Source organism: Antrostomus carolinensis, unplaced genomic scaffold (genome assembly GCF_000700745.2).
Source record: "Antrostomus carolinensis isolate BGI_N321 unplaced genomic scaffold, ASM70074v2 scaffold21476, whole genome shotgun sequence".
In the NCBI taxonomy this organism is placed as follows: domain Eukaryota; kingdom Metazoa; phylum Chordata; class Aves; order Caprimulgiformes; family Caprimulgidae; genus Antrostomus; species Antrostomus carolinensis.
In genome coordinates this window covers 108,038-127,909 of record NW_010322775.1, presented here as the reverse complement: position 1 = coordinate 127,909, position 19,872 = coordinate 108,038, and the positions used below count along the sequence as shown (strand labels likewise).

At 41.8% G+C, this 19,872-nt stretch overlaps 1 protein-coding gene across 1 annotated transcript in view; it reads left to right on the top strand.

Annotated features, from left to right (window-relative positions):
* Positions 1-494: 494 nt before the first annotated feature.
* Positions 495-19,872, top strand: part of GSG1L (GSG1 like) — a 48,228-nt gene continuing 28,850 nt past the window's right edge. The window contains exons 1-2 of the mRNA XM_029085553.1: positions 495-795; positions 16,456-16,503. Of these exons, the coding sequence (XP_028941386.1) occupies positions 495-795; positions 16,456-16,503 (349 nt within the window). The remainder of the gene's footprint in view (positions 796-16,455; positions 16,504-19,872) is intronic.

Sequence of the window (19,872 nt, the reverse complement as noted above, 5' to 3'; positions counted from 1 at the left end):
CAGCCGGCAGCAGCTGTCCCTGCTGCCTGCCTCCCGCCGAGTTTCTCCTGCTTCATCCTAGGGGAGCAGAGGACAGCGAGTCCCGCAGCCTGCAGGTGTCTCCCAGCGGAGGAGGCTGCAGAGCCCCTTGGGATCATGTGTGGTACCCGAGCAGATGTTCACTTGCTCTTGGTGCTCTTTGTGAGACAGACCCTCTCTGATCCTGCCAGCGCACTGAAGCACACTGACTACAAGAGGACGGCCGCACTCCCGCGCCTGCAGCTGCTCCTTTAACGTACAAAGGCAGGATTTCAAGTGAAGAGAAGAATGGGAATCTGGCTGCAGCATTTCCTTCACTGCTACAACAACAGATTGGAAGAAGCTGAGAGTTTTGATGCCTGGAAAACTGGATTCTGAATCTTGAGAGGCTTTGAACTGCCTCCCCCCCCTCCCAAATAAAACAAAACCCTTTGACTTCTTCTCTCAGCAGGAGGGGGAGGGAGGGCGGATTTACCATGAAGACAAATCGAAGATGCAGAGCCCTGCTAGCAGTGAGTCTGAATCTGATGGCTCTCCTCTTCTCTACAACAGCTTTTATTACGACCCACTGGTGTGAGGGCACACAGAGGGTCCCCAAGCCGAGCTGTGGGAAAGAGAAGAAGACAAACTGCCTCAACTACAGTGGGAATGAGACTGCAAATGAGACAAACAAGAATGTGGTTCATTACAGCTGGGAGACGGGAGATGACCGCTTCCTTTTCAGGTATTTCCACACTGGGATCTGGTACTCCTGTGAGGAAAATATCAATGCTGCTGGTAAGTATGAGACAACTTCCTTCCAGCTTGTGTTGCTTTGTGTTTGGCTCAGTGTGATAAACACACAGGCAAGCTGTTCTGTGCTGTATCTTAAAGCAGATTTGCCCTGCAGAGAGAGGCAGAATTTTAACAGTTCTTTGTTGAAAAGCAACCTGTTTCCAGCAAGAGCAAGGATTTGCTTGTTTACCTGCTGGCTGATGCAGGGTCTGTACTCGAAACACAGCTGAACCTCTGATAAGCAGTGCTACCCTCATGGGCACTGCAGCCAGAGACTGGTCAGTGCTTCCCTTCTGGGAGCTGCTCCATGGAGCGCACAAAAGACAGTGGCTGGTAGTTGCTAAGGAGGTTCTGACATCTAATTGTAATTGCCCCCAAAATAATGCCCAGAGCAGTGGTCTGAATGAGGGGGAAAGCACAAAGGTCACAGTTTTTATCAGGCTGTAGCATACACTTCCTCTTTTCTGGCATCCCTTAAGTAAGTGACCACCCACAAACCTTTCCTGGTGGCTGGGTTGTATGTTTATTGAAGTAGAGTAGAGAAATGGCAGTTAAAAGGCACAACTGGGCACAAGAAAGCTCACTTCTCTTTCCTGCTCAGCCATTTACTTGCCGAGAATCACAGGAGAAGACATCTCTCCAGCTTATCAGTACATTCATTTCCTCTGCTGTACCCTGGCACTTACCAAGAAATAAAACACTGGAGGGTAGATGGAAGGTAGCAGCCATGGACTGATTTAAGTCTCAACAGATGCAAACTGACAGTCCCTACTCCCAGAGCTGTCTAGTAGAGCTAACATCCAAACTCCTTTTTTTAAAAAGCTTTTTTCTAGATTATGTGACTGGAGAATAAAGTTTACAAATGTGACACAGTATGAGATGATGATGGCTCATGGATATTGGTTCCTCCTTGCTGGGCTGTTTCCATTCTGTCGTGCCATTGCCCAAGGAGTAGGCTGGATAGTTGGTCCTTCACTAGTGTTGGGAGGGAGGAACAGTTAATCATCTGACGTGTTGTGTCTCTGGGGACACAACCTCTCTGGTAATGGGAAGTTTATGAGATCTTAGTAAAACTGCTCTGTAAGGATGTACTATAAAGTGGGGCAAACTTGAGGAGCAGCTCACAGTCCATTTCATCCCATGGTGCTGTGTGTACTCACTGCTATTTTTGATGATAGTGCTTCAAGAATTAGTTGGTTGTTAAAACTCAACTTAATGTATGAAAAGGAAAGTTTGTGAACTCCAGCCTCAGGACTGTCCAAGCTCCACACTGAAATGAGTGCAGCAAAGTAACCCTCTTGACATTAGAAAAAAAAAAAAGTATAGAAAAAAGATGTTTTGTCTTACTGATTTTGAAATAAAATTAGGCCACAGCAGCCTGAGTGAGCAGCTCAAGACTCTGACTTTTTGAATGTCTTAGCTGGGATTGGGATGATCAAACATGCTCAAATTTCTGACAGTTATTGAAGGCTTTCCAAGCCAAGATGTATGTGTGAGATAACTCGTAACTGTGTGACTCTAGCCCACTCAGAAAACTGAGTTATCTGTGGGAGAAGAGAAATACAGTGATGTATTCTATACTGGGTAAACAAAGCTGTGCTGTAGTGGGTGATTTCAGGAGATAGTTGGAAGCCAGCTTTAGAAAGTCATGGCGAAAGCAGGAGAGGGCTGTTTCTCCCTCCCCGCACCACCATAGCAGACACATGGGTGTTTCCTCTTATTTGAAACACTAACCTGGTGAAAAGTACTCTTCAGTTAGCAGACCAGGAGTGACCAACCTCTAGAAAGAATCCAGCCAGGTACAGGGATATATTGGCTTAGAAAGACAGCTGCATCGTTCAGCGTTTACTGTAGTTCTCTGGTAAGGACAGGAACTGTGTAATGAACACAGATCTGAATTTGTCACTAAGAGCATCAACATAGAAAAAACCCCAAAACAAAACATGAAAGGACTTCATTTAGACTTACGGGTTTGTAACACCAGACTGTCAGGACACTGTCATGACCTTTTGCAGCCTGACTGGTGATTATTTTATCTGAGCTCCAGGGCAGTGAGGCACCAGCCAGCCCCAATCCAATAGCACAGTGATCGTGCTTATATATACACCCACAACACTCAATATATCTGTGAGTAATCCATCCCATAGGCTCATCACACTGTCCACAGCACACTTACTGACTACAGTTCTGTAGGTATTACAAGTCATACAGTCACCGTGTTGTTAATAAACACCCTAGGATGCCAGGAGAACAACCAGAAAATAGCACTAAGCACACAGACATTAGTGTATTAAATTAGTCAAAATCCTGGCCTCGAATGCACTCCATACTTACAATAACACTTTCCTTAAAGCTTTACCAATAGCATACTGAAAATGACTGCAACAACAGCCTTCCTCCAGGCCAAGTCCTTTCAGTAGCCACTCCATAGCCTCACACCTCTGTCAGCAGAACATACGGCCACAGCCCATGGTCAGCACCATCCCTACAGCTCCTGATGTCTGAAGCTAAGCAACATGAGTCCCAGCAGCGACACATGAATGCCAGTAACACTCTCTGTGGTTGTGATGCTGTCAAAACTCTCCAGAGACTCCTAAGATTCCCAGCTGTGAGCCACATTCTTCATCTAGCCACCAGGCTTTTGATTTATCTCTCCTTACAATCATGACACTATCAAAACTTCCTGCTCTCTGCACTGGTGCAGCTGAAACGCAGCAGATCTTGTAGTGCAGACACAACAGGACAAGTTCCCAGAAGACTGATACTGCAAGGAAGGATAGGATTGTAGTTCTTCCAGTTGGCTGGAAGGGCTGTGACTCAGTCACACCTTAAAACGACACTTAGGCTGCAATCAAAATCAATTTTTGAGTGTCTTCTCACTGCTTATCTGAAATGTTCATTTAGATTCCAGAGGCAGAGGTGCAAAAAGCATGCCATACACTCTGCACAGACTAGCGAAGCAGGCCTTCGTCTTGTTGCAGGTTTCTAGTTTTCACTGACAGCTCTAACAGAGATTGAGTGCTGTGATTATTTCTGAAATAATTTGCAAATCTAGAGTCTAGGACAGCTGAAGAATCTGAAAAGCATTTAGTACCTGAGAAATACGATTGTGAATCCCCTCTGGGAACAGAAGGACATGAGCATATATATTGCATTGGTGGGTGAGTCCTGTAATTATTTAGTACAATTTCTGACTCAAAAGTATGCTGAGTCCCAGACTACTAAAAGGAGGATGAAGGCTCTTCCTGTCAAAGTAGGTTCAATGCTTTGGATCCCACATGGGTGGAAGTGATTTCTGTAAGAGCAATGCACCTAGTCTCCAGAAGAAGAGATACACACCATATGAGCTCTGCAGATCATGGTGGTCATGAGTCCTGTTCTGCAACCGCACGCTGCCCAGGGTGCTTGGTGCCTTCTCCTGGGCCATGCATTCCTTGGCTATGGCCAGGCTTCTCAGAGACAAGCTCTCTATCCTTTCATTTCTTTTTCAGTATGACTTTGAGTGCATATCTTATTTCACACCTGCTTGTGTCAGAACTGGACACCTCACAAGATACCAGACAAGTGCTGTGCTAATAGCAGCAGTGGTAAACTAGCAGGTAGATTCCACAAGTCAAGAACATACATGCCATGAAAACATTAACACATGAAGTAGATAAGGTGGCATAACTTATTCCAACAGACAGAAGAGGATGAGAGCTGTGAAGCAATAAGAAGTCAGCTGATTTTACTCAATAGTGTGTTTGCTTTGATTTTAATAGAAAAAAACATTAAATTGGACCTTGTTTTGTTGCTAATGAACAAGCAATCTCAGTAATAACATCCACATTCATAAGCAAAAGCAGCTGCCTAGGTGCCTTTTAAGAGTACTGACCCATAAAGTAAAAACCAAGCCTTTCCATGCTGCTCACCACTCTCTGTAGAAGCCAGGGAGATCAGGAGTGGGTATGCATAGGCTTGTTTTATATTCCTGGAATTACATTTTGAGGGCAGGGGGTCTGTAGCTCTTTGTATGCTCTGTACCACATATTCCTTAGCTCTCTTTAAGGAGTAAATGGTAGAGTGGAACTTACATGGTATGTAAGGATGCATCAAAATGGGCCATAAATACGGATATTAAATGCACATTTGAGAAGGAGTCAAAGAACAAGAGAAGTGTATCCTGCAGAAGGGAATGAGTCTGTAACATACAAAGACATGAACTGGCCATACACTTTCACAGATCCGGAGCAGCACTGCATCAACCTTCTCCCCTGCCACAGTGTAATAATAAGCATATGTGATTCACCGTAGGCAGGTGTCCAGAGGGAGGGACCAGGGAGAAGCACCTTCTGAGTATATAATTAAAAGCAAGAGGAATTGGGAATTCTTGCTGGATTATGAGAAATATCAAAGACATGAACTGGCCATACACTTTCACAGATCCGGAGCAGCACTGCATCAACCTTCTCCCCTGCCACAGTGTAATAATAAGCATATGTGATTCACCGTAGGCAGGTGTCCAGAGGGAGGGACCAGGGAGAAGCACCTTCTGAGTATATAATTAAAAGCAAGAGGAATTGGGAATTCTTGCTGGATTATGAGAAATATAATTGACATGACTGAAACCTGGTGGGTTATTCACATGACTGGAATGTAAAAATTGCTAGTTATAAATTGTTTAGGAAGGAAAGAGTTTAAGAGTGGTAAAAGGAATTGAGGAGGTAAAGCTCCATCTTAAAGATAAAATTTCCAGCAATAGAGGAACTGAAACCCAGGGGCTCTGGATAATCTCCATCTGAGGATGCTGAAATAATTGGCACATGAAAATGCAGGTTTAGTAGCAAGAATCTGCACATTGCTGTATTCAAATAAGACAAAGACTGGAAAAAAATTATACAGGCTACTTGACCCAGCAACCTTAGGACAGTTTTCAGGAAAGCACTCAGTACATAGCAACAGATGGGTTTTATCAAAGGTAGGGTTTTGCTAAAAGTAAATCTTTTAACAAGATGAATCACTTCTTAGACAAGGGTGATGCATTCAACCCAGTCTCTATGGATTTATAAAAACACATTTGACGGAATGTCCCGTTGAAAATTCTTTACAAAAGAACTACAGAGAACGGAGAGACCTGTAGCAACATAGTGATAAATGTGGACATGCTTCCACACTGGGGAATGCTAAACAGCCTGAGCCTCTTCAGGCTGAAATGAAGGCACACTGTACAGAGCACTATGATATTGATGGGGATCAACAAGGAATGACAGAGATCAGACAAGAAATATCATTGACTTCTTCCATGATTTAAGAACAATAAGGCACAACAGACAAAAAGAAACACTCCTTCCTATGGAGCTCCCTGCTAGGGAATGGTGTGAAGGCCAAAACTGGGAACTGCATGGATCCAAAGAGGAAATATCCATTCATGTTACTCACATAATGATTTGAGAGCAACTGCTGATCAGGAAATCCCTGAACTACTGATGCAGTACTGATATCACAAGGAGAGTACAGGAGCAGAATCACACTACATTCAACCCTTTGTTCTTCCCTAAGTATCTACTATTGGATGACAATACAAAGATAGCGAAGTAGGCAGACCTTTTGCTTGAATCTGTGGTGAAATTTTACTTTATATTATTTATGATGGGGATAAATAGATTGTAAACTGGTTAAAGAACAGTCTTACAAGGAGGATCTGGCAAGTAATATCACAATGGAGATTAGATATTTTTAATTGTCCTCAAATTTGGTTTTGGGACTGATTCTGTTATTGCTGAGATTAGCAATCTAGGAAAAAGAACTAGGGATACAATTCATGAATTCATGTCACCTAATTCATTTAAAAAAAAAAAAAAAAAGGCAAGGAGAATCCCATAGCAAACCTGTGGGCACTGGCAAATGTAGATATCTGTGCCTAAACTGATCAACATCATCATTACAGTCAGTAGAAAGTAGGGAGTACTTCTTAGGGAGATTAAATACCTCCTCGCATAGGATGGACTGAGCCCTGGGATTACATGTTTTCCTCAGTGGCCAAAAAAGAATCTGTTTAAGCAGTTGCCATTTCTAACACAGAAATCTTGATATGAAGAGAATAATCCTACTTTAAATGCACTCCTTACATATGCTGTGACACAAAGACTGGGAATATTGGCATTAGTGAGGAGAGGTTTTTCTGCATAACTAAAAATATGAGGAGGTCTGATAGAGTTGCAAGAATAGTATTAAAATAATAATAAAAAAAAATAAAAGCACCAAACACTAAGGCATAAGATTCTGTGAGGTCACAGGTAGTTCTCAATCACGAGCAAAAGATAAGAAACAAGTTGTGGGCCAGTATTTGACTGTGGGGTGACCATGAGCTGACAAAGTGCTGCGATATAAAGGACAAGAGTTATTACAGGGAAGAATGAGCACTGCTGTGCAGGGCACAGGTAACACCAGCGCATTCGGTTAATGCCATCGTGCATAGTTATGGTAAGAAAAAGAGTGAGGTAAAATAGAGGCAGAGTGGGATTTCCAGGGTAGTTAAGGAAAAGAGAATCTCCTTCAAGAAAAGAAAAGAAAAATTGTTCCTCTTTAGTATAACAAATTGAAGATTTAGAGGGGTGATGGTATTTTATATATATTTGGATAAATATCAAAAAAAGAATACAACTTAAGTAACTTGTCATTGAGAAAACAAGTGAAAATCCAAGGAGGGATTCCCAGAAAGCACATCTCTGGACTTCACCTCCACAGAGGGCAGTGTGAGCAAAGGAAATCCATGGGCTGAAATGGATACTTCTTAAAGTCACTGAAAGAACTGTGTGAGGGAAGAGGAATGCTTCTGGCATGAGGAAGCTTGGAGTGAGTCTGGCATAGCTGACCTGTTGGTATTTTAAGGAGGCCTGAAAGGAGTCGTGTTGGTTTGACTGCCTTGCTCACACCATGTCTATATTCCATTACATGAATTCATCCTTCATGGTTCCCACTGGTCATCAGTGGGAGCCAAGGAAAAAATAGTTGCTGACTTGATGCATAACACATTTTCTGGAGGGTTTTATGCCTTCTCTAAAGCATCAGAAATTGGCTACAGGTGGAGACAGCATGTGAGGAGGTTGCTTTGCTGCTGTCGACATTATTACAGCTTCTCAGTATCTAATTGGTATGTCTGCTCATGCACTGAACATTAAACTGATGATCTAATTTGGGATCAGAAGGGAAATCTCCCTTAGGCTAGATAACAGGGAGAGTAACGAATTTTTGCCTTCTTTTACAGCACGGGGAAGGGTCCATTTCAGAAAAGCACTTGTGAACTCCTAACAATTCCATTCTTGTGCTTACAGAATAAGACAGGCTTGGCCATAGGAATTTATGCTATATGATAAGAACCTTCAGATCTGTTCATGTTCCTCATGATGTCTCTTGCTCTTTTCCTGTGGTACGTGATAGCTGTGGTTTCTGTGGTGGTGATTGCTTTATTACAGACATTCAGTCTTTTATAGGATGTTGGGGATCTCTTGTGTCTGCAGTGCACTGGGAATTTTGGATTTTAGATCCTCCTGATCCTACTAGACAGACTAGCTGTACAGACATCTATCATACATAAAATGTGGATGTAAAGTCCCTGCAGGCTTACTCATAACAGAGTAAGGGACTAGGCAGTGAGCCACTTCTTATTCAATAAACTGCCCTCTACCTCATGAGCAGAAACTGTGTTGTTTTTTCTTTGGATGTGTCTGTCATCAACCATTTAACCCAGCAGCCTTAAAGGAGGCATCTGAGGGGTTCTGGGAGTTCCTCTGCAATGGAATAAAATGCGAAGTGCTGGAAGACTAACACATAGGTCCTGTATTTCAAAGAGAACTGAGATACATACCCCAGTGTCAGTTAGTGCACAATATAAACATGCATTCAGGGCGACAGAAATAAATATGGGATGGAATATCAATCATCATGGTATCCCCATGGTTTTTCAATTACACCAGATTCAATCCTGATTTTAAAGCTTTCTTTATATGGAATTAACAGAACTGGCTTACCGACAGATCTCAAAAATGGGGACTTGGCAGGGAATAGGGCTGCTTCTAGCAGGATCCTCTGTTAATCATGAACTGGAGTAATGCTATTCAGTATTCTTGTTGGCAACGGTAATATAAATCATTGCTGATCTAGCTTACAAATTACTACAGAAGACAGTAAATAAGAAGCAGATGGAGTGATGTGGCTTGTAGAATAGCCACAAGCAAACAAAATTAACTTTAAGGTGTTCCACCTTGCATTTGGATGCATTTGGTGGGGAAAAAAGACACAAACCACACTTAAAACATGGGAACTGATTGGGAAGTAGAGACATTCCACCATGTCTAGACTCACTAGATTTGAAGAGACCAAAAAACACGTCTTTCTGTTATTCAGCCTGATTTCACTGTGCTTCAGCTAGCCAGATAAAAACCACTCAATGAGAATTTGTTGCAAAGTTACTAGGTACAAGCTTGGAAATAAGGTTCACAAGAAGAAATGCAAGTATGACCTTTTAAACTTAATTTCAAAAACTGGATATTCATTGGCAGTGTATTGCAGTGTTTCCTTTAAAGTCTGTGACTGAAAGGTTAAGGTTGGCTCAGTTTCCATAGTCAGGTGTGCCTGCCTGGAAAAACAGGCTGCCTCACTCCAAATAGCAATTGAGTGTCTTTGGGTAGGGAAGGAAGGAGAAGTTTCTGGAGTTCACTTTGAAACAGGCAGCCTAAATTGCAATGGCTAAGAGGAACAGACAGATGGGCAAACCAGGGAAGAAATACTGTTACAGTGTTAACTGTGGAGAAGAAATACAGGTTGATGTAGCACAGGTTCTGACATTCAAGGCCCCTCCCCTCCAGCAGTCCTTTTGCCTCTTACCTACAGTCACTTGTACACGTTTCAAAGCTGCAGCCTCAGGATTCATGTTCACAGTGACATGCCACACCATCAGACGCTCTGTCCTGAATCTGTCTTTCCCTCCATTTTGGCACACTTCAGCTGCTGGTGTTTTCATCTTCTGAAGTAATCCTGCCCATGAAAAGGAATTTCCTTCTTTGCTTTCAGGGACTTTCATCTCTGCCTGCCCTGCTTATGTATCTCCAGAGCTAGGGCACAGATCCAGTGTAAATACTCTGTTTGGGCACTATCTGGAGAGAAGCATTGGCATGGTTAAAAGAGAATCCACATTGATCCACAGCTAATAATTGCAAAGAGTGGGAGCTATTGAACCACATTTCTTCTATGACCAGGGCTTTAGGGTCTTACTGGTTACTTACTGCTTTGATCTTTGTTAATCACCAGCCTGAATGGAACTGCTAATGCAGTCACATGGGAGGCTGTAGAAGGCATGACAGACTCTACACAATGAGGTATATGTATCAGCTACATGTTCTGCAAAAAGCATCATTTCTAGTCTTTCACAGTTTTCTGGGGAGACCTTATAGTCCCACAGAGAGTGGACCCCAATAACTAGTTTATTTTGGCATATTAACATTAGCACAGAGTAAGCACAGTGTGGCAGATGGTCACCTGTGGGCTGAACAGGTAAAAAACCTCCTCTTCCTGTTCCCTGGTTTGAAATGCTTAAAGCAGCTCAGAACTTAGTCTGATATAATGTTTTCCAGATTATAAGGCCAGCTCTAATTTTACACCAGAATTATTGAAAGCTTCTCTCAGCACCATTGTTTCCTTGATTCTCCCAATCATTTAGAAATCTGAACTATTTTCTAGCTCTCCAAATGACAGATGTATGTACACATCCATCAGGTCTTGCCAAGGTAATCAGATAAGTCTTGTGACTTGGATGTATTTCTATTAGATATGATTTGAGAGCAGCCTGTGGAGATGTTTACTTTCAGATATTGTGCAAGATTTTTCACATCAGGCAGAGTCTCAGCACAGAAAACATAGTTGCCATGGCACATAGTCCCAGTTAGCACAAACACACCTGCTCTGCTCGCACCCTCTGCCCCTGTGCAGCTACCTACTGCTCCAGCAAACCAAGAGGAAACTCCAGAGTGCAGATGATACCCCTCTGATGAAATTCTTAACATTTTTTTGTGAATATGTGAATTGAGGAAAAATGCATGCCTGAAATAAAAAAGTGGAAAGCTTTAAGCTTTTACACTTTAAAAGGTAGAAAGTTTTAAGAGTCTGAGTTTGCTGAAAGAGAACACTTGTATAGCATTCAAATTTAAAAACAACCCCAAAAGGGAAAAGGATGGCGAGTTATCTCAGCAGAGGCTGAGAAATTGAAGAAATTTTCATGTTACTTGGAAGTAAGACAAATGTTGATGGGCACCAGCTATGAATGACAGCTGTCAGAGTGAGAAAAAGCAATTATTTTCATAGCTCAAGACATATTTTAATGTAATTCTGTGTGAAGTTGTTTATTTTCCGGAAGAAAATACTGCTCCAGCAAAATCAACATGGTCAACTGGAAAATGTTGATTTTGCAGATTAATATTCCATTTTTCATTAGAAAAAATTCAATTAAATTCTCTGTCTGGGATCAGTTTAATCAAAAGTGGAATATTTCACTCATTAGTTAACCTGATACAACTCAGTCTGAGTGAGCTCATTAACCTGCATTTTCCCTGATGTAGTACTTCATTTCATTGAAGTTGTGTTGCAGTCCTCAGCCTCATCTAGGCTGGTTTCCCTTGAGGGTTACATCTTTTTTTAGACAAATACAATGATTTTACTCTCAGTAGATGATGTGGGATCTCATCAGAATCACATGACTTCAGATATAATTGGAGAGATAAAGATTTGTTAGGGCCTATTGGGGAAAAAAGGGGACCTTGTCTTTCGTAGGCTAGGAGCCAGTGTTACTAAAAGGGAATGCTGTTTAAATGAAATTTAATCATTTCAATTTCCATCAGAACTGTACTTTTGAACTCATGAAATTTTGTGCAGAGTAAGGGAATACAGACAGCTTTTTTTTTTTTTTGCAAGATGAAAAGCAGAGCTATAACAGAGATACTTCTTTCAGTCAGAACAGCCGGATTACTTTTAAGTCAAATTAACTAGAATATTTTGAAACTGTGCAGTTGGAAGACACACAAACTAGGATATTTCAGAGTTGTTTTTATTTTGCTGCCTTGGTTATTAATGAGGAATTTATCACTGGCTCATAGAGAACTTGGAAATGTAAGACCAATAGGTATGATCCAGGACATCAGCTTCTGGTCTTTGCTATTACAGCAGCTGTGTTATAAACTTAGATTATTGTCTTAAAGCCTATAACTTTTTTTGGCATGTTTTCTGCTCCCTGCCCAATTTCCAGTCTAAACCACCAGTTTACTGAGTTATACTCTGGACGCACAGATAAAAGTCACATCTTCCTGTACACTGTTTCCTAAGAACACACAGAAGCCCAAAGATGAGCTTTTTTCAGTAGAAACTACTGAAGAACTGGAAAACATTTGACCTGCAGTGCTGTGAGAGCTTCCGCAGCTGCAGAGCCATGAAATGGGAAAAATCTCAATGAGCCTGTCTGTGGAAATGACCCTGGGAAGCTGAGCCCAGGGGACTATAAGACCCAGGGAATTTCTCATCCCTTGCCTGTTGGCTGCTGGTGTCCTTCCCAGCTCAGGCTAGGCATGCATTCAAGATGCAGGTGCACATACACACACGCACACACACAACACTAACATGGCCACACAGACCAACCCAGAGAGAGCTGTGCCTTTACCAGCACCCACAGAAACAACAGCATCACTCCCATCAGCTAGCTCACTCCTCTTCCTCCTCTCTGGCTAAGCAGGTTTGCACATCACCAGTGAAACATGCACATCCTTTCCCTCTGTAGATGCTCAAGCACATCACAATAATGGTCCTTCAGATATTGTCAGAGGCTTTACATCCATACCAAGACCTCAAGGCTCTTACCTAGCCACCAGCTCAGACCTTGGGCTTTCCAGATACATTTCCTCTCACTCTCTGGCTGGTTCAGTTTGAAGTTCCCTAGTGAATTACAAATAGACACAGACATGAATATGTTCAGGGGTATATTAATTAATTCGGATTCATTGAAGAAAAACAGACACAAATTTGGGGCTTTCCAGTTCCTGGTACCTGGACCTACAGGCCTCTATGACCCATACCCCTTTCTTAGAAAGACCAGCAGAAACACAACTGAGCCCATGCAGAGCCAGCCTGGTTAAGAGGGAATGCATTTGCAAGGGTTTGCATAGATGATGTTTCTACCTCACCCTTGGGAAGCCACAGAAGAAGCCAGTACCAAGAGCTTTGCTCTTATTGATGTTTTGGTGGTCATTTGGTCCTCTATCCTCAGCCTCCAGCAGCTTCCTAACACTGCTGAGCTCCAGAGAGCTTCACATGCACTGTACGTGGCCATTGCTCCTGCATGGAAGTGGAGAGTATTCAAGCCAGGTCACACTTCTTTCTATGTGAGTTATGTGCAGGAAAGATCACTCCTTGGCTTCCTCTTCTGTCAGAATCACTGCCATAACTGGATGGAGGCAGGACTATCAGGGGGATGAATCCTAAACACTGTTCTTGTTGCATCTCCAAACAGCCTTTCCTGTAATCTCTAAAGACTCTCCAGGAGCCTGGTTATGAGGAGAAGATGCATCTGGAAAAGGGCAGCACAGCAGGATAAACTCTTCCAAGTCTAAAATTAAACTTAAGAGGGCTTAAGAGATCAGTTATACAAGATACCCAAAAATAACTTAGAATAAATCCTAAGAGGAACAGTGAAAGCACTGCTGACATCTTCAGTTCTCAGTGAGATGCATGTCTGCATGTTGAAGTTTGAATATGGTCTATAAATACCACCAGTGGTTACCATTGAAAATGTAGGAGGGGTTGGTTGCCAGCGCTCCAGCAACAGGAACAACGAAGGGAAGTTCTCTTCATCAGAAACTGCTTGTGCAATTCCTACCACAACCTTTAGCCATTGTATCAGCCATTGAAAGTGAAGTGACCTCCTTCCAGGCTTTTCTCTGTCTCCAATCTACAGTCATTGTTTGCGCTATAGCTCCAAAAGGACTTTTTCTGGACACTCCAGCATTTTCTGTTCAGATTATTTCAACTGGAGGCCTCAGCCACAGCCAGCTCTCCTGGGAGAGATGGTGTTTTGAGCAAGCTGGTTTGAGGGAGAACAAGAATGCGCATTCCTCCAAATAGTCTGTGATCACACTCTCTACGAGGCACCTGCAGCCAAATGCTGTGGTACCATCAGTGTCCTCAGTACCCATGCGTGTCAGAAAGGCTTTGTACCTTGCCATGTATCTGAAAGTGCCTTTCTGAAAAATGTCTATCTCCAACTCTCAGAACAGCCTGTGCAGGTTGCTGTAGTAGCCAACGTCATTCCCCTTTGGCTGTCTTGCGATAACGTGCTGAGAGTCAGGTATTTGTTAAAGGCTTTCAGTAATATGGCTTCAGATTCAGTGCAAGCACAAGTGAGAGATGACTCAGTACTAACCAGTTAGCTTGAAATCAGGTTAAAATAAAGCTGTGATAAAAGTAATAGCTTACATGTGAAAACAAAAACTGACAAAACCAAACCAAAACCACACATCCATACAGCTAGAATGAAAAATCCTGCTTAATCTGCTTATATCAAGTCCAAATCTAAAGGTCACTCTCCCTATATTCCCTTGATTATATGTCAATGCACTCCTGATGTACCTCATGCCCTAAAACTCAGAGGCTTTGGATAAGAATGATTCCTTACAGCACAGTATCTTTTCTAGTCCACCTGTTTCCCTGGATTTCTTGGTCAGGGCCTAAAGTACACCATGTATGAAAAATTGAGAAAGTTGGGCTTGTTCATGTCCCTACAAATAGAGGAAGGATGACTACAAAGATGACATAGCAGCTAGAGGAGTTCAGGTTGGGCATAAGGAAGCACTTCTCCAGAGAAGTGGTAGTGCAGCCCTGGGGTGAAACTCCATCCTTGAAATCACTAAAGAATGGATATCATCATCCTCAAAGTATTTCACAGTTTGGCTGGGCAAAGTCACAGCTGACCTGATCAGGTGTTAGTGATAGCCCTGCTCTGAACAGAAGGCTGGACAAGAGACCTGCAGGGTCTCATCAACACAACACTTCCAGGATGCTGTGATTTCTGTGATCCACCAGGTCTGTCTGTCCTAAAACTTATAACATGCTCATCTGACATTCCTTCTGCTCAGATATTGACCACCCTACCCACCTGTTTTGAAATAGAGTCGGTGCTTGATAAGTCAAGTATCACTTCCTTTCCTTGACCATCCTCTTGACAGCGCCTGGATTCACAGAGTAGAAGTCCTTCCCTATGCAACGGAGATATTGAAATGTTAATTTCAATGTCAAGTGAACCATTTCTTTTATAGCAACCTGTACAGAGACAAACAGACTACAGACTATGCACACAACACTTTTCAGCATATTTAACATAGGTTTAAAACTGAAAAAAAAGTTGTAATAATAGGATTATAATAATAGATTGTTATTTCAGCACAGTTATCATTTGAATGGTTATGTTTATCTCAATCCCACCAACAGAGACACCAAAAAGATTAACATTTTATATTGGTTTGTACATATAATTAATTATAACTCAGAAAAAATTACACACTGACTTCAACATCACCCCAGCATTTCACTGTTTATTCTTTTTTAATAGCGCACATTTACTAAATCAGTCTTTTCACTGTGCAATTAAAATTGAGCAAGACTAATAAAAAACCTCCTCCTGAAGCTGCCTTTGCATCAATTAAAGTCTTAAAGGGCAAAATGGATTCTTCCCCATTGCCTCTGGCAGGCATGCTGGGCTCTGATTCCTCGAGGCAGGCAGGCTATTGGTCACCTTGGAACATACTCTACTGAAGGAAACACGTACCCTTGGTGTATGCCTGCACCTAGTGCAGAGGAATTATTTTATAATCTCTTTGATTACCTGAAGAAGTAAAAAGAAAGGTCAATATATCCACACTTAAGATACATTTCCTGCTCAGAAGCAATAGGTTTCTCCAGAATGCCTGCAAAAACAGAGGTGGAGTCCTAAACAGAGAGAATTTCATTTACAATGATAAATGAGTGCAGCAACCACAAAGCAGAGGGAGTGGCACAGGGCTGTGTGATGGTCATGGCAGGGCATTTACCTGCTTTTTAAACTTTTTTAAAAAATGCTATGCAATTGCTTAGCTTGTGCTTCAGGTTTTGTCTGTCCTAGTCACGTGTCTCATCTGCCTATTGAGGCACCTGTGCCCATGGCAATGCTCGCTGGCACTGGGAGGTTTGGTCAGACCCTGGTGGGACACAGGCTTTGTCCTGACAATGAGGAGAGCAAAAGTGTTGGTGCAATAGGCCTGTGCCTTCCCAATGCTACTCCATCTGGAGTGCAACACTATTCCTGGCCTTGGGAGAGAGTAGCACTGACCCATCAGAGACCCAACCACCAGAGAGAACACTTTTCTGCACTACCTGTATTTCATACTCCTGACCAAGGGACTGTAACCTTAAGGGAGAGGAGAGTCCATCCTTGCGAGTACAGCATTTCTGGTCCAGGCTGGAGCACAGGTAAATGTCTGCTCTCTGTGTGAGACAACTTAATGATCACATAGAGTCTCAGGTGGGAGAGATGGCAGGAACACCAGTTAGAAAGAGGAGGTAGAGCAAAGCCAGTCAACTTCTGTCTCCTAAAACAATTCTTTTCTTTTAAAGGTGAAAAATGTCGAAGTTTTATTGACCTTGCCCCGGCTTCTGAAAAAGGTAAGACAATACAGTCAAGATTTCTTCCCATTTTACAAACTGCATCAGTATTGTTTCTTGTTGTACTTTAGTGCCAGGGGAAACATTACTACCTAAGCACACAAGGATCTACATGTCATCCAGATTACATTCAGCCAGGTAGAACAAATGCCAAGGGTTTAAGACAGCTGTTTACTCCATTTATGCAGATCTGTCATTTCTCTGATGCATTTTCCCTTCCTTCAGCTGAACTTTTTTCAAGAAATTAATATTTATTGTAATACAGACATTCCCCTTCTTCCTCTAATGAGGAAGAACATACTACATGGTTTCCTCAGGTCACAAAGACCTTTATGGTCAGGAAACTGTAGTTACAGTACCAAATGTGTCTTTGTGAGAGGGAATAACACAGATACTGGTTTGTTTTATTTACCTTTGGAGGGTGGGGGGGGAAATTATATCTATGTGTATATATATATATATATTCAAGTGCACAAAAAGAGGCAAGCTGCAAGGTTTTCTTTACCCTGGTATTGGAGTTGTAAATTCCAAATAGCAATTCAACCCATGTTTCAAAATATTATGTATAAGGAAAAAAAATGGGTAGAGTTCAAATAAACTGGGCCATTGAGCCCATCCTGCTCCCCGCTCAAGAAAGAGCACTCTGTCCACAGCTGAAGAGGCTCACAAGCCTTGCAGTGTCCTTCACACTAGCAATGGTCTTGGATGATGAAAATTCCTGTTTGTACGAAGAAGCCGTGTATTTTGTTAGATCACTTGAGACAATCACAAAACCTTTTGGGCGTATGGTACCTTCATCAGGACTGACAGAGAGGCAGCACGTGGTGTAAGGAACAATTGTTCTTAGTTTGTCTAAATTGCTGATCAGCTGGACAAATTGAAAGAGAAGGGCAATTACTATTAGTAAAGCAAAGAGATATTTCGGTGAGAGAAACAGTAACAGAGACAGTCTCCATGAAATTCATTGTAAGTGAACCTAAACAAATTATGCACAGAAGGGAGGAACAATCCAGGGGTTACTGCCACCAATGGGCTCCAAATCTTACACACACAAGTGGGACCTTGGGGCGTAACTGTCCTTAAGAAAACATGAGCTCAATACTCAGCAGCAGTCAAAAAACAAACTATCTGTTTGAAAGCATCAGGAAAGGACTTGAGAACAGAGCAGAGAGCATCCTGTCGCACAAGGACCATATACATCTGAAATCTTCGCCTTAATATAGAATGTAGTGTGGTATTTTGTCCTTTTTAGTCCAGTTTACACAACAGCAGCAAGGATAATCAGAGGTCTGGAAGGTTGTGTACAAGGATGAGACTAAGACTCTTCAGCCCAAAGGAGAGACATGTGAGAGGAGATATGATGGACATTGATAAAGATGGCAGAGGAACTGCACAGGCAACCTGGGGAATGGTAGTTCTCTGCCTTTCCCAGTACAAGGACTAGTGGGCATTGCATGACACCTTCAGGAGACAGACTCAAAACTACGATGTGTTTGTTATAAAGGCAATTGGGACATTTTTGTGCTTTATCCATTTTCTCTGCAAGTTCATCATGGTGCACAATGCTTGCTTGCATCACCCACACACTTTCCAAAACAGCATTTAGTGCTTTACTTTTAAGTATTTCTTTTGGTTGTGTGAAACACTGTCAGCAATTTTTTTTTAATTGAATTTTAGAGTTGCTGCATGATGTCAGTATATATTTCTAGACTATTCTATTTTTCCTTTTTGAGGAAAGAAGGCTCTTTTGGTGTAGTGGTATAAAGAAACTTATAACTATTTCTGAAGTCTTGCCATGGAGTTGTAAGGCATATTGTAAGAAAGAGAAGGGAATGCTCAGTCAGAGATGGAAAGTGCTGACCATCTGATTTATAAACAACTGTAGATCAACTTGGACACTGCAACATAGTTGATCTGAATTTTTCACCATCAATCTTGTACTGTCCAGAGATAGTTTCATCACATGTAAAGAGAAAAATTGTGTGTCAATGATGCCCAACTTACTTTCAATGCAGAATTCAACTTCTTAACTTCTTTTCTTCTCTTTTCCATTAGAAAGAGCTTCCTACTCCTTTAATTTCTTCATCCCCTCACTCAGCATTGACTTTAATGGTCATAGGCTTGTCAACTACTCATTTACACCCTGTGCTGGAACAGATTCTTGATTCTTCTTCCAAGTAAATGGGATATAATAAAATGCAAATATATTAAATGGAGCTCAGCTATACAAACCTATTGTGGTTCTCACAGTCCATTGTGTAACTGGGAACTTTTGGATTAATCTGTGCAATGAGACTTCAGCTTATTCAGTTTCTTAGCATCACTTACCACTAAAATGTGGTTGTTCAAGGTTTTGATTATCTAAAATGTCTCCATGTGTACATGCTCTGTTACTGCAACTGAGCACTCAGGCTTTCTAAAGATTTTTTTTCACTTGGTTGTCACTGATCCAAAGATGACCTCTATTTAACCCACTCCTAAGCCTGTGCCTACTTCTGAGCACATCATCTTCCAATTTTAAGGCACACTAAAAGGAAGCTTAAGAACAAACTTTGTTTAGTTGTGTAGCCAGTCTCTTCTAGAGTCCCTCACCAATTAACAGCAAGTCAGCATAAGACATCTGCATAATATTAAAACCTTCTTAGCACAGAGAAGCTAATCACCAAAACATTCACAGTAAAATAAAAACATCTATGGTGAGGCCTAGTTACATCCTTACCACAAATCTTGCATTCATAAATGAAAATGTTTCTTATTCTTACTGTAAAAATGTAATAGCTTATGCTTGAGCTTCCTATCTTGAATCCATTTGTGCTGATCTCTGGTGTAGCTGGATATTATATTTCTGATCAGTTATTATACCCTTTGAATACATTGTACTAATGACATCTAAAAGGAGGCAGCAAAATTTGGGGCACACAGACCCACAGGATGGTATAAATAAGCATTTCCAACCCACACTAGGAGAGCTCTTCCCTGCATTTAAGGCAGCTGCCAACAATCTGTCAGAACCTTGTAAGCTTAACATTGAATTTATTAGTTATTGCTGGTTGTTAGTGCCAGATCTACTTAACAAAATCAGCTTGGTGATGGTAGATAACAACTAGAAAAAAAAATTCTGGGTCCACAAATATTTCTTATGACAGTTTCCATTCGCTGTTGACAAAAGATGATACAGCAATAGCTGGTTACGTTGGCCAGGACTTCTAATGGGCTCTCACAGAGCAGATGTTGTTGGGTCCCACACTGTGCTATTTTATAATTTTCATTGCAGATGTGAGCAGTAAGATAACAAGTATTCCCAAAAGGAGCTGGAAGGAAACTGCCACAGTAGGCTGGACCTGATCCTTCAGTTCTGAATTGCTCCTG